The sequence below is a fragment of the Aquila chrysaetos genome, chromosome 9 (assembly GCF_900496995.4).
Source record: "Aquila chrysaetos chrysaetos chromosome 9, bAquChr1.4, whole genome shotgun sequence".
In the NCBI taxonomy this organism is placed as follows: Eukaryota; Metazoa; Chordata; class Aves; order Accipitriformes; family Accipitridae; genus Aquila; species Aquila chrysaetos.
Window position 1 is genome coordinate 32,312,531 of NC_044012.1, and position 12,800 is coordinate 32,325,330.

The 12,800-nt window shown below is 37.4% G+C and overlaps 1 protein-coding gene across 3 annotated transcripts in view; it reads right to left on the minus strand.

The window, feature by feature from the left end:
* Window positions 1-5,837: 5,837 nt before the first annotated feature.
* SBNO1 (strawberry notch homolog 1) overlaps window positions 5,838-12,800 on the minus strand; it is a 33,682-nt gene continuing 26,719 nt past the window's right edge. For all 3 annotated transcript variants that reach the window (XM_030025270.2, XM_030025271.2, XM_041125784.1), the window contains 10 exons: window positions 12,646-12,717; window positions 12,065-12,164; window positions 11,463-11,537; window positions 11,060-11,206; window positions 10,886-10,980; window positions 10,576-10,668; window positions 9,973-10,110; window positions 9,195-9,271; window positions 8,217-8,410; window positions 5,838-7,256 (listed from right to left, as the gene is read on the minus strand). In XM_030025270.2, the coding sequence (XP_029881130.1) occupies window positions 7,114-7,256; window positions 8,217-8,410; window positions 9,195-9,271; window positions 9,973-10,110; window positions 10,576-10,668; window positions 10,886-10,980; window positions 11,060-11,206; window positions 11,463-11,537; window positions 12,065-12,164; window positions 12,646-12,717 (1,134 nt within the window). In that variant the 3' untranslated portion in view covers window positions 5,838-7,113. The remainder of the gene's footprint in view (window positions 7,257-8,216; window positions 8,411-9,194; window positions 9,272-9,972; window positions 10,111-10,575; window positions 10,669-10,885; window positions 10,981-11,059; window positions 11,207-11,462; window positions 11,538-12,064; window positions 12,165-12,645; window positions 12,718-12,800) is intronic.

Genomic DNA, 12,800 nt, shown 5'->3' on the forward strand with positions numbered 1-12,800 from the left:
CAGGCTCAGATCTGCACTGTTTAATTGCTCACAGATCTACGTTTTTGTTCACTTCAAGTAACTTCACAGGAGATCTTACCCAGGAGTAATTAAATCACTTGCACCCTGGTTTATGATTTAACTTAGTCACTAGGCCGATACAGATCTCTGTTTCATGCTCTGCAATTCATTGTGTATTTAGCAGGCACGGTCAATTCTTCCACCTTATAAATGGGGAAGGAAGGAACATATAAACCAGACCTGGACTTCCAAAGGTAGAAGCCGCCAGCTCACGAGCTGCCTCTCTGGCATTTTTAAGGTGTAGTATTTACATATTGGAAAAAAGCCAACAAAACCTCTCTTAAACATTTCGCCCTTACTTAAAGAACAAAGTCTACTGCTTTATGAAAATGAATAATTAAATTCTGAGGTTTGGGCATCTTCATTTATTCCTGAGAACTTGGCATCATCACTCTTCCAGATTTGGGGAAAATGAGAGTAAAAGTCAATATTAAATGATTTACAAAAACAAGATTAGTCTGTTTATCCCAAGCTAACTCTTTAGATAAAGGAAAGATATTTGCATGCTATATACAAAATATGAAGAAGGTGATGCTTTCTAATCTTGGTACAGTTTTTATAAACTCTCCTCCCTTTTTTAAGATCATGACAGCATTCAGAGAATGTCATGAATCTGCTCTTAACTACCAATAAAGCCAGTTTAATTAACCAGTGAAACTAACCAGGTTAAGTGCCAGGTATTTAAGTGGATTGAAATAAAAGATGTTTGGATTATTAGAACATGACTTCTACTCGTCTGAAGGATCCTAAACTGGAGTGACAATGAGTACGTTTAACGTATGCAGAAGTATTGCTGAAAGGCATTCCAATATAAACAACCTATGTGGATAAGTTCCACAACAGAAAATTAAACGGGGAAAAAAAAAAAAAAAACCATAGTAGTAGTCGGTTTAATTTATTTAACAATTTTTTACCAAAAAAAACCCCAAACCAACCCTCAATACAGAATTCATCATGTTCCACAGTTTGTAATTTTTGTGAGTATAAAGCTTTCTAAACATTGCTGTAGTATTTTATTGCCGGGCACTCAAAGTTCTGCCACTTTGTACAAGGACAGTTGGCATGCACAGGTATTGTCTGCTCACACGGAGAACGCAGGGACACGCAGCACAATACTGTGCTAGAGGATGAAGTCTTTAGGGTTAGGCAAAGGTTTCCAATTAGGGCAGGCAATAAAAAGAACACATACAATTCATCTTAAATGTTATGCAGCTTTGGAATTCTGTCACATTGGACTGTTAAAGGTGTAGACTGAAGAAGTACTAATAGCAAAGTCCTACTTTAAAAAAATAGCGTATCCTTTGTGCAGAGGTAGTATCACAGCAAAAGTTATTGCAGGGGTGCGGTACAGCCCCTCCACAGGATTGCTGGAAGATGCTGAGGCAGTGAACACGCACCTTGAGTAAAACTCAGTAGGCCACGGGACTTTATGTGAATGACTGAAAAATAAATCAAATGACTTGGCAAATAAAAATGCCATTATGTGCCTGCAATAAATCTGGCATTTTACTGGTTATCCTTTCCAAATCAGAAAGTAGATACATAAATATGTATGCAATCAGGAATGTCAGTAGAAATGTTTCTTTATCCTTCCCAGTGCAAATGAAGTACAGGAAAACTACTCTTCTGCAGGTGACCTGTCTCATTAAAGTTATGCCGTAAGCACAACTGAGTTGAGAAACACTAGCCAAACTTGGTTCTTACAAAATAAGACTCAACACGTTGATTCAGGTATTTAAGCACTGCAGGACCTTATAAACAAAAGACATAATTTAAAACCAAATGTATTTCTATATTGGTTAAGCTGCCTGCTTATGTGCACCACAGATCCATTACTTTCAGTCTGTCTCTCAGCACAGACGTCTTTCTTCTGGAAAGAAATGTCAGCACCCTTCGCACATATGGCGTGCAGTTCAACAAAAACCTGCGGTATCAGTTCATGACACAGCAGGCGAAAGATTCCTTACACGAGTTTTGGCCTTAGCTTAAACCTGTCCAGTTTCTATTCTTGAATCTTATTACTTCCTCAAACTTAATTCATTCAAAAATTATTTTGGACCCATTAAGAAATAGCAAAGCACATCAAATCAAGTAAGTTCTTGCTAGGTTTTTACTTATCACTCTCTTTAGCATAAGCTTTTAGAGGCAAACTGCCCTCAGCTGCTGCAAATTGTAGCTGAGAAACACTGGTGTTTCCAGCCTTTTCTTCCCTCCTTCGTATTTTTCGCCTTAAAAAGGGAGTTGTTGCTTTTCAAACTCAATATAAAGCCTAAGCAGCAGATGAGGCCAACACTGCTCTCAACTGAAGCGTCAGCCCTCGAGGTTTCCCATGTCTCATTCTGCACTCAGGCATGTTTGCGGTTGCATTACTTTATTACTTCTGCCAAGTTTGTCAGTCTTTACCCTGAGAGCCTGCGACATGGAACCATGCACTGCAGCTGCCAGCACATGACAAAAGCACCTCCGTTATTTCTCCATGTTCATTGTACTGACCACAGAAACTACCAGAAGTATTTTGTTGCATTTGCAGCTGGACGCTTCTTGCCACGACTCTCCAGTCAACGGACTTTGGAAACCACTTAATTCAGGTAACAACTGTATGGACATAGTCCTTCCCAGCAAGAGGAGAAGGGCAAAACCTGTGTGACAACTGCTGGAAGCTTAAGGGCTAAATAAGAGACAGACAATTCAAGGGATTTCTCATTAATCTCTAACTTTGATATAAATATATGTATTTTTATCTGGCAATTAAAAATATGCACCAATTTTTCAAAGGTAAGAAATTGCCATTACCTCAATTTTGCACATTTAGACATTACATGAAGCTCAAAACTTTCCCAGGAAATACAAAAGATGCATCTTTCCTACTCTCAAATTACCCGCCTTTCGAGAGCGCTTTTAAGACAGTTAACATTTAATATGAACGTAGTAATCATACTTTTACATGTTAGGACAGTGGGCAGGTCCTATTGCTGATGCATTTAATTCTGGGACTCGTAGGAGCTCACTAAATGCACAATTGGAAATACTAGTCAGTGGAAGAAAATGGAAATGTATCTAGGATTAAAGCTCAAGATCTGAAACACACTGAAAAGACTAAAGAAAACAAACTACATGAAAATTTAAATATTTGTTTCTCTCTGATACAGGCACTAAGAAGTGAATAGTACCAGTCACTGAAAGACATCGGGAATCCATTTGTCTCAAAAAAATGCATTATACACTAAAATATAAAATAAAACCACATAGCATCAAAAGGATCACAAAGACAAGACAACTGATAGTTTTGAAAAAAATGATGACAACATATAACATCTACAACATATGCACACATCCCTTGGAAGTTTTATATATGCTATATATATTTCAAAGTACACACAAACTGCCTGTTTGGCAGGTTGAGAAAATAGGAATACATCTTGGGAAGGTCATGAAGGAAAAAAAAAACCACAACAGAAAACAAGAGTTATTTACATTCAATAATTCAGTAGCCTTTAACATCTCTATATACATACATACTCTTTCTATATATGTACAGACTGCGATGGGATCTGAATGAAGCTTATTCCAAACACAAAAGAAAAATACAAAAACCCCTTGATAATTCACTTGACAAATGTTTACAGGTTGCAGAGCTTTCTTAATTTACAAAGAAAATACTACACACTGACTAGACAACTGGCATCTTTGGGGAACTTTAAGTCCTTACAAGAGGTGTGTGTTCCCAACAGACCATACAGTGATTGGGAAAAAAATTGAAAACTTGCTGTGCAGAGGGAGTTTTTAGTGGGTTATAATTACATTTACTGTGTCAGATGTTAACTAGTTTCATACTTAAGATACAAGTCAGAATTTAGTTGCTATCAAGAGACAGTTTAAAAAAGAAACCCCAAAATTTTATCCCTTCAATTCCCAAGTCAAATATGTATCTTCCCCTTCTACAGCATGCTTCCAAAACTCATGGGGTACAGAAATTGCTACTGCTTTACATTTAGCTTTGCCCCTGTTATCAGAGACATCTATCCTTTATAAATTTTATATTCATTTCAGATGGTGATTTGTACAAAGCAGGTCAATGCCCCACAAGTAGGAAAAACAGACCATTCTTGCCTAGCCTGGTAATTTATGACATGACAATTGGTCTCTCCTTTTTCCTCCCTGTGAGGATGTTTGTCTTGCGGGCAGTGCTGCAAGAAGATACCACATAGCTGTTCCTTATCCCATCCACAGTGCTATTTTTATTCCTTTTCTCCCCCAAGCTTTATCAGCAGCTCATACAAGGAACAAACTACTACCAAAAAACCACACCCCAACCACTGAGCAGGATTTTTCAAGAGAAAATGTTTCTGTAGCTTGAAGGGTATTTTTTTTTGTTGTTGTTAACCTTTAAGATGCTATAACACTCCAGAGCTGTGGATGCAGATGTTAGTAACTGAATGAGAAAGCCAAAGCATTGACAGTGGCAAGCAGCAGAGCAGGCAAAGGAGAGCAAGTCGGGGAATGGATTTCTGGAATAGGAACAGTTCTTACAGATCTTATAAGTACTGCCATTTTTTTTCCCCTCCAAGGGACACAAGTCTATGGGAAGTTTAAGAAGGTGTGAGCAAAAGCATATGCTATGAACTCCTGAAGTAAAGTAGTGTGGTTTGGTTATCAATACAGAGAATATTCAACTCAGTATTTGCTCATCCCAACCACCAAAGTTAGCACAACAGGCTGAGAAGAGCACTTAGGAACTGGAGCGTACTTAAATAATGGCTTTTTTTTTTTAAAAAAGTAAAATTACCATTTGTGAACCTACCACTTCCAGAACCATCTTTCTGAGGATTAAAATCTAAAGTCTTATGTTACCATCTCAGATGGTAGAAGTTTCTACACCAAATAATAATAATAAAAAAAAGACAGCGAAGTCTACACACAGCTTGCTGGTACTAGCTATTTGGTTCACTGTCTGCTGCAATAGTAATCTGTCAACAAACTTCTCAAAATCCCAATTACTTTTCCTGCAATAGATGCCAAATACATCCAATGGTGGGTACAAAACACATGAACATCCTCCCCCACACCCTGTCTGTGGTCTACAGTTTTCCAGGGCATGTCAGCTCCTACTGGTATCACAGCACTCAGGCAAGCTTCCATTTACTACCAGAGGATTAAAAAACTCCCAACATACCTACCACCTCCATTACAAGTACTTTACAGAGATGTAGCAGGCACTATGGCAGTAGGGAGCATGCCGATTTATTCTAGATCTGTATTTCCAGTTAGTCACAAGCATGTGTGGGGGATTCATCCCCTTGACCCTTTCAGGCTGGGAGCTGAGGACAGCAGGCAGACTTCTTTCCCCAACAAGCAGGTGCTCTGTTACTGCACTGGGGTGCCAGCACAGGCAGTGTTAACAGAACCTCAAGTGAAATAATTCACATAAGGGAGCTTACCTCAGCCTGAAGTTGTGGAACTTCTGGCCCCATGACTTATGGAAAAACTTTACGACACTTGAATCTGGCTCACTGAGTGTTTACAGAAGTGACATACGCTGCAGTGGATTGCTGCTCTCAGTCTGTCAGGTCAACCTTACTTAAAATATGCATCAAGGTTTAAACACAGTTTACTTCTTGCCTCATTAATGAGTTCAACTGAGATATTTGGACTGCAAGACTGCCTGGTTTGGACTGCCTGGTTAAAGCAGACTGGAACATGCCAAGTCCTGTCAAATTCCAATTGTACAGACTTGTTAGTTTTTTTGGAATACAGTGATTGCCTAAACAAGACTCCACTTCTTGTTAGTACAATAACTTTTATTTGACATCTACAAGATCATTATCTTGTAGTTTTTTTGGACAGGTTTATACAATCTCAATTTTTCAATAGTGCAACCTGTGCAAGCAAGAAATGACAAACATTGTCCTTCACTTTCTTATAAACATCTACTATTATAGGCAAAACAAAACTTACCCATATTATAGATAAGTGACTATTCACATTTGTACATTACAATTTCTTTTAAACAGCTCCAGATAAACTCTACAATGTCTTACAACATATTAAACAGTATTCAAGTTACTGGGTAACAGAAACAGCACATACAGCGGAACCCTCAAGTGTTTCCCATTCTCTAATTTACAGCTCAAGTAAGGTTTCATCTTACAAGTGACAAATTAAATTACATTAATGAAGTAAAAAATATAAGATTGTATGCGAGATGGAAGTGAATTTGCACTTAAGTTTCCATAACCACCTCGGATTAAGGAAATGTTTCAATTTAAGGAAAATAGGCATCCAGCCATCTTTGCAGTACACATTAGGAATACCATTAATACATTAAAAATGAACTAATTTTAATTTAAGATGTTTATCACAAAAAGAACATGTTGTAGACTCAAATATATAACCCCCAGGAGAGAACCAGAAAAAATGCAACACCTGGGTATAAACACTATAAAAATGCAATAACCAATGCTGTACAACTAAGATTGTGTTTCTCTCTGAATTCTTGTCTTGTGTGTTTATCCTGTCCATGCCCGTTTCCAAAGACATGCACTGTCAAACAGAAACTGGGAAGGAACCTGAATGCATGATGTGCAACCTCTAGGTTTCATGCTTTTACAAACTCATAAATTGAAGAGAAAAACCCAATATATATTTTCTATATATATACTCAATACATGCATTCAAGGATATCTCCCACAGCAATGGCATTGATGCACTGCGTTAAACCCTGAGCACTGTATGACAAGATAAAAATAAAGCCTGCTTGGGGATTTTCAAGCATTTTCAAACAAATTGTGGTTTGTAGCTTAAAAGGCCAAAAGTAAAAGCAAACAGGAAGCACTACAGAGAGCATAAGGAAAGACAGATGCACCACCATAAACAACTGCTGGCTTTCAGTTCTACCAACCTTTTTAGATCTCTTTATTCCCAAAGTATTTGAGAGCACACAACTGAACTGAAAAAGTTATATTTCTTTGGAATCTGTCCCTGATTTTTATGCAAGTGATATGCTTTTACAGCCTTTTCCTCAAACACCAAAGTCAACACCTGTAGTTTGTCCTCTTATGCATTGTTGAAATTGGTGATGCTTTGCGGGTGATGCTGCTGCCATATCTGCTGCTGTTGTACTGCAAGCTGTTGAGACTGGTCTGACGTTGACAGGAGGTTTACAAGGGGCGATACACAATTTGCAGGAATGATCAAACCTGAAAATGGCAACAAATCAATTGTTTCATAAGCATGCAAACAATTTGTTCATTAAAACCTCAGGCTGACAATTCCACCATTTAATTTATGCAACAGTCAACAGCAACTGTTGCCAATGTCAAGTCTAATCAAGCACAGCTACCAGTTCTGCTTCTCAGTAAGAGGTTTATCTTCAGAAGTCTTCACTAGTCCTTTAGGTCATGAAGTAGTATAAATAAGTTGCCATTTTGCCCCAAAGACAAGTTTTATTCTTATGTTATCCGCTGCCACATAAAACCAGAAGTCAGCTACTTTTGCTTTTTCTAGTCTCGCAGAAGTTACAACACCATGAAAGTTTAAATATGAAAAACCTAGTTTCAACATCTTAGAAAACTGTTACTAGAGTATGAGCTGCCATGATATTGCACATCCACAGGAAGTCCATGTTTAAACAAAAAAATAAAACGGAGATTTCAGCCTCTGAGGTATCTGCTATGAGGGCTTCACTAAGAGGTTTAGCAGCAAGAAATGACATCATCCTGAAGTAATTTTAAACTGATTACATGTGACTTTCAGTAGCTCAAAACCCATGAAAACAACCATTTCAAGGTCTTACTATTCTTTGCCAGAAGTGGGAAAAAAGTGGAGCCCTTATGGTTTCAAAGATAGCTTGGCTCAAACAGGCCGAATATGATGTTTTTATTCCTAGTAAATCAAAAGAACTGACAGAATAAGTGTTCCAAAGCCTGGCTGAAAAAAGTGTCTTCCTTCTTTAACCTGACCCAAAACAGTGTTTGTACTACAAAGACGTATTTCAACAGTTGTGTATGTTGGGGAGGGGCAGAAGCACACTGATGAGCCTTTTCTCCTGTAGGAGACTTTATAAAAAGATGCTTATGTGACTCTCAACACAGAGTGACTTGTAAGTTACAACTACCGTCTACCCTAAATGGAAATAAAGGAGCAGACAAGCCACTTACCTACGATCCTCTGCCCATCTTCTGTTCTTAGACGAACTATTTGCATTTTCACATTTGTACCACTCACAGAGGCGAGAACACCTTCTACTTTTGTCCAGACGCTCAATACTGAACCACACAAGACATAGTAAGTTCGACAGCGGAGTCCCACTTCACAAACTAATCCCAAGCCTGCCTTCTTACAATTGCCTCTCCTACAGTAGAGAGAAAAAAAGCTTTCAAAAGAATTCTGCAAACAGAAAGTATCCAATTCAGTTAAAAATGAGACTTGAAGTTATTTAACACGTACTCAAGAGTTGAGCGAGGGCTGCAAGTACACTGTAAGGGAAGGATACTTTATCCACAGCATGCCTCTAATGGTAAAGCTTTGAGAAGTGTTGGCCTATTTAGGACCACATCTTCAAAATGTACAGGCAGAGCTTTAAACCAAAGATACCGCTCATTTAGATCACCCGAGAACCTGAACCTGTTACATATGAAACTGGTATCTGATCAGTATATTTCAGAAACTCCATTATTAATCTGAAACTTCTACCAGTTATGCTGTTCCTCAGGAATTAAGACATCAGCTACTGAGTTCAGACACACTGTTAGAAGAGGTAGCACAAGAACAGCTGTTTCTGACATCTATCTCACCTCTACTTGAGTATAAATATTTTTCCCCCCCAAACAACATTGGAACTATCCTACCACAATAATAGCTTAGACCAAGACACTTAAAGCACAAGCTACTCCTGGGTCATTATACTTCTACTGGAGTGCAATTCATACATTAGTGTTCATCTAATATATTAGGACTTTAAGGGCAAATGCAAAGCTTCATGTTTCTACTCAAAGGTTGGGTCATTTGACTGGTCATGGGACAATTTTTCTTAAGCGAGAAACAAGAAATCATGTGAATAGCAGAAGAACAGAAGTGATAAAGCAGTTTAGGTAAACAGTTTAAGTTAAAGCATCTATGTGCACATGAATACTAACCAATAAGCATGGGTGCAGGTATCCGCAGAAGAATTGTACTGCTCTAACCAGTGTGGCAGAGCATCTTCAGAAGGTACCTGGAAAAGTCATTCAAAGCGGGAATAGTAATATAGTAAAACACATCAAGACTTGCATAGAACAAAAGCAATTTGGTCATTACTATGAGAAAAGAGGGAGCACCAACATTATGATGGTAAAGAGAGGTACATTATCCTACATTATTATAATTTCAGGCTCTTCAATGGAAATGCCATCTCAAAGGATGAGCAAAATCCTTGAACATAGCAGAATTGCAGAGCTTTTCCAATAAATCAACCTGGTCTCAGAATTTCCTCAAGTTTTTACAAATTCAACACCATAAAATTGTTTGAGAAGTGTTAGGTATCTTACCAGCCTCTAAACAAAATAATCCAAACTTTATCAGCCAACAGCTGAAACTTCAGAATCATAGCTTAGGATACACTGTATATTGCTGCTTACTTAAGAGCATGTTTGTACACCTTACAGAGAAGCAAGACTTTTCCTTGCTAGACCCTAAAAAACCCTCATTTCATATTACCACACCACAGACTACTTCTATTCAGAAAGGTTTTAGATATAGGAATGCAGAAACCACGCAGACCCACTTAAAAAGACCCAAATACAAGCTCTGCTCTGGAAAAATAAGCCTAGTTTTTGATTTGCCAGAATTATACACAAGTACCAGAAAAAAAAAAAAGCCCTTATATTTCTTTTCAAAATTTTCTAAGTTTAAAACTAGCATAATTTTAATGGTTACCTTCTTATATTTCTTTTTCAGGTCTGCACATGTTTCTAGTTTGAGTTGTTTCCCAGTATTTGGTCTGTATACTAAAAAAAGCTTCTTTTTAGGATTCACTTCTTTTACTAGAATAGCAGTTTTCTTGTTATTTCTTATCTGGAAAAGAAAGACAAACCAAAAACTTTGTAAGTTTAAACATGCTGACAGTATCTACCTTAAGTGATTCCATACTGTGTTCTTTACAGAGTAATAGTGCATGTGTGTGTGCAATAAGACAACAAGTAATAATAAGGACACCTTTAGAAGACAGTACCACTAATCTACATTAACATCACAACTTTTCCCTACAGTGAAAGCACCTGTTTTCTTGATGCAGGTTGAAATAAGAGCTATTAATTCAGGCTCACATTCCTATCAGAAAATATCCTGAGCAGCTAAAAAGGAGTGCTTCATACTTAGTGTTGGAAACAAACTTAACATGAATTTTAATATAAGATTGAAAGCATTTTGCAAAACTGAACTGTAATTAATTTGAACAGTAAATTTTTCAGGGGAGACAGCATATTTGGTTAGCCCCCAAAAAACTTCTCTGAACATAATCCAAGAGACAAAGAATCTTACCTGTAGTGATAAATAAAATCCATCATCTGGACCTGTCTGTTCTGCCCAGATCTTAGTTGCTTCGTCCCAAGACATTCCTCTCTCTACACTGATCTAGAAAAGAGCCATACAGGGGTATTTGAATGGGAACAAACTTTAAAACAGCTACAGACATAGAAACTACAGAACCGTAGAACCAAATATTGCCCAGTGAAAGGCTTGGAACCTTCCCTCACTCAGCACATGCTTAGCTGATTGCCATGTTTTAAAAAAAACTTACTGGCAAGCAAGTTTTATTAGTTCATACAAAGAAGATACACAATTAACTTACTGTGTATAGTTCTACATGTCCAGAGGTAGAATATCCAGGAGTTAAAAACTTTTTAACATCTGCCTTCCTCACTTTCTCATCCCCAGAGCCCAAATCTTAAAAGGAAAGGATAGAGTTATTCTGTTTCTCTGTTCTTAGTTAAGTACAAGAGTACTGAGAAATTGATTTACTCACCTAAGATGCCCATATCATATCTTCCATTCTTTTTAGCATTTTGAATAACTGCATTTAACGTGTCAGAAAAGTACTGGAATAAAGCATTCTGCTGATGTACTTCCATACCAAGAATTCTATTCAGAAATTTCCCTATATTGTTATAATCTTAAAAAAGAATAAGAAATACATGTATTAGGTCAACAAAGATTAAGTTTGATGACAAGCTCTCAATCAGTATTCAAAGAGTCTCAAAAAGACTACTTAAATCCATTATTTCAGAAATGAGGAAAACATTCTGACGTTCTCCAAAAAAGTGATTTTTTTTAGATAATTACAACTTCAGTGCTGTTGCTAGGAATCCACTATCATGATATATGATTTTCCTAGCGACATTCTACAGATACACTAAACACGCAAATACCTTTATCAAGCGTTAGTATTCCAGATCTGTCTTCTACATTTATCAAGCCTACACCAATCAATCCCTGACGAACATCTAGGAAAAAGAAAGAAGTTAAACCATAGATGCTTTGCCATCTAAAAATAAACGAATGAAGTAACAGCTTGTTTAGCATTCATGTTTCAGGATCCAACTCCAAAACTTCTGACAACCCTTAAATACACTACTTGCAATTTCTACCCAATACATCAATAAGCAAGACAGAACTTTGCCTTCTGTCCTTCCAGGAAGCACAGGCAGGGAAAATTACTAACGACACTATACATGATCCCACAAGAGAACAAGACATTGCAACAGATAACAGGAAAATGAAGTTAAAGAACTGCATGTAATACTTTGGCCAAAACAGATACAGAACAGGCCTTATATTGAGAGAGTTCACATACCTTGTTTCATACATGAACTTCAACATTCAAGCAACGTGCATAGGAATAACATCCAGTGAGAGCCTATCTGGGCCAGCTGATCAGTTTAAAATAGTAACTAGGTTTTCTATCTCAAATTATTTGCATTTTCTGCATACTATCAAAAGATAGCTATTACATCCAGTGAATTATACTTACCCTTGAAGAAGTCTCCAGGAAAATCAGGAGGCGGCGAGACCATTGGGGAGTCTAAGTTCACAATGGATTTCATGACAATCTCTAAAGCATTTCTGCCATACTGCATAAGAAAAAGAAAGTTGCTCTAACAATGTGATCCAGTGTTTGTGCCTCAGCCCCAAGCACACATGGTTTAACAAGTATTTGTTATTCACAATAAAGTGTTTTTCTGCAATAATAAAGGGCACTGGTTATTAGCTTTTCAATTATAAATTATACTATATAAACAGCCCAGTCTTAATTTCTAATTAGAATTGCCAAATTCATCTTTCAGTTGTGACTGAGAGGACACATACCATTTACTTAAGACTTGGATTGTTAGCAAATGCAGAAAAAGTAATTTACACACATTTGTGTTCCACACGGCTTTGCAAACAGAAATAAGAATGTTTACTGGGTGTCTCAAAAAGAGGCCTCCCATCAGGAAGTAATACAGTTAAAAGTAAAACACTTCACAGGAGATGGAAGAAATCCTTCCTCAACAGGTCATTTGCAGAATAAGCACCACAGCATGAGCTTTCAAACAGAAAAAGAACCATCACCTTATTGTCAAAATTGAATCTGCTGAGGTCTCGAGTTTCTGTAGCCCTTCTGTCACCATGGGTGAGGGCTCCCTGTTAAGACACACCTTTGTAATTAAATCAAATTTTAAGAAAAAAGAAATCCAAGTTGTATTTTCTCAAATGAAGGAACAGAC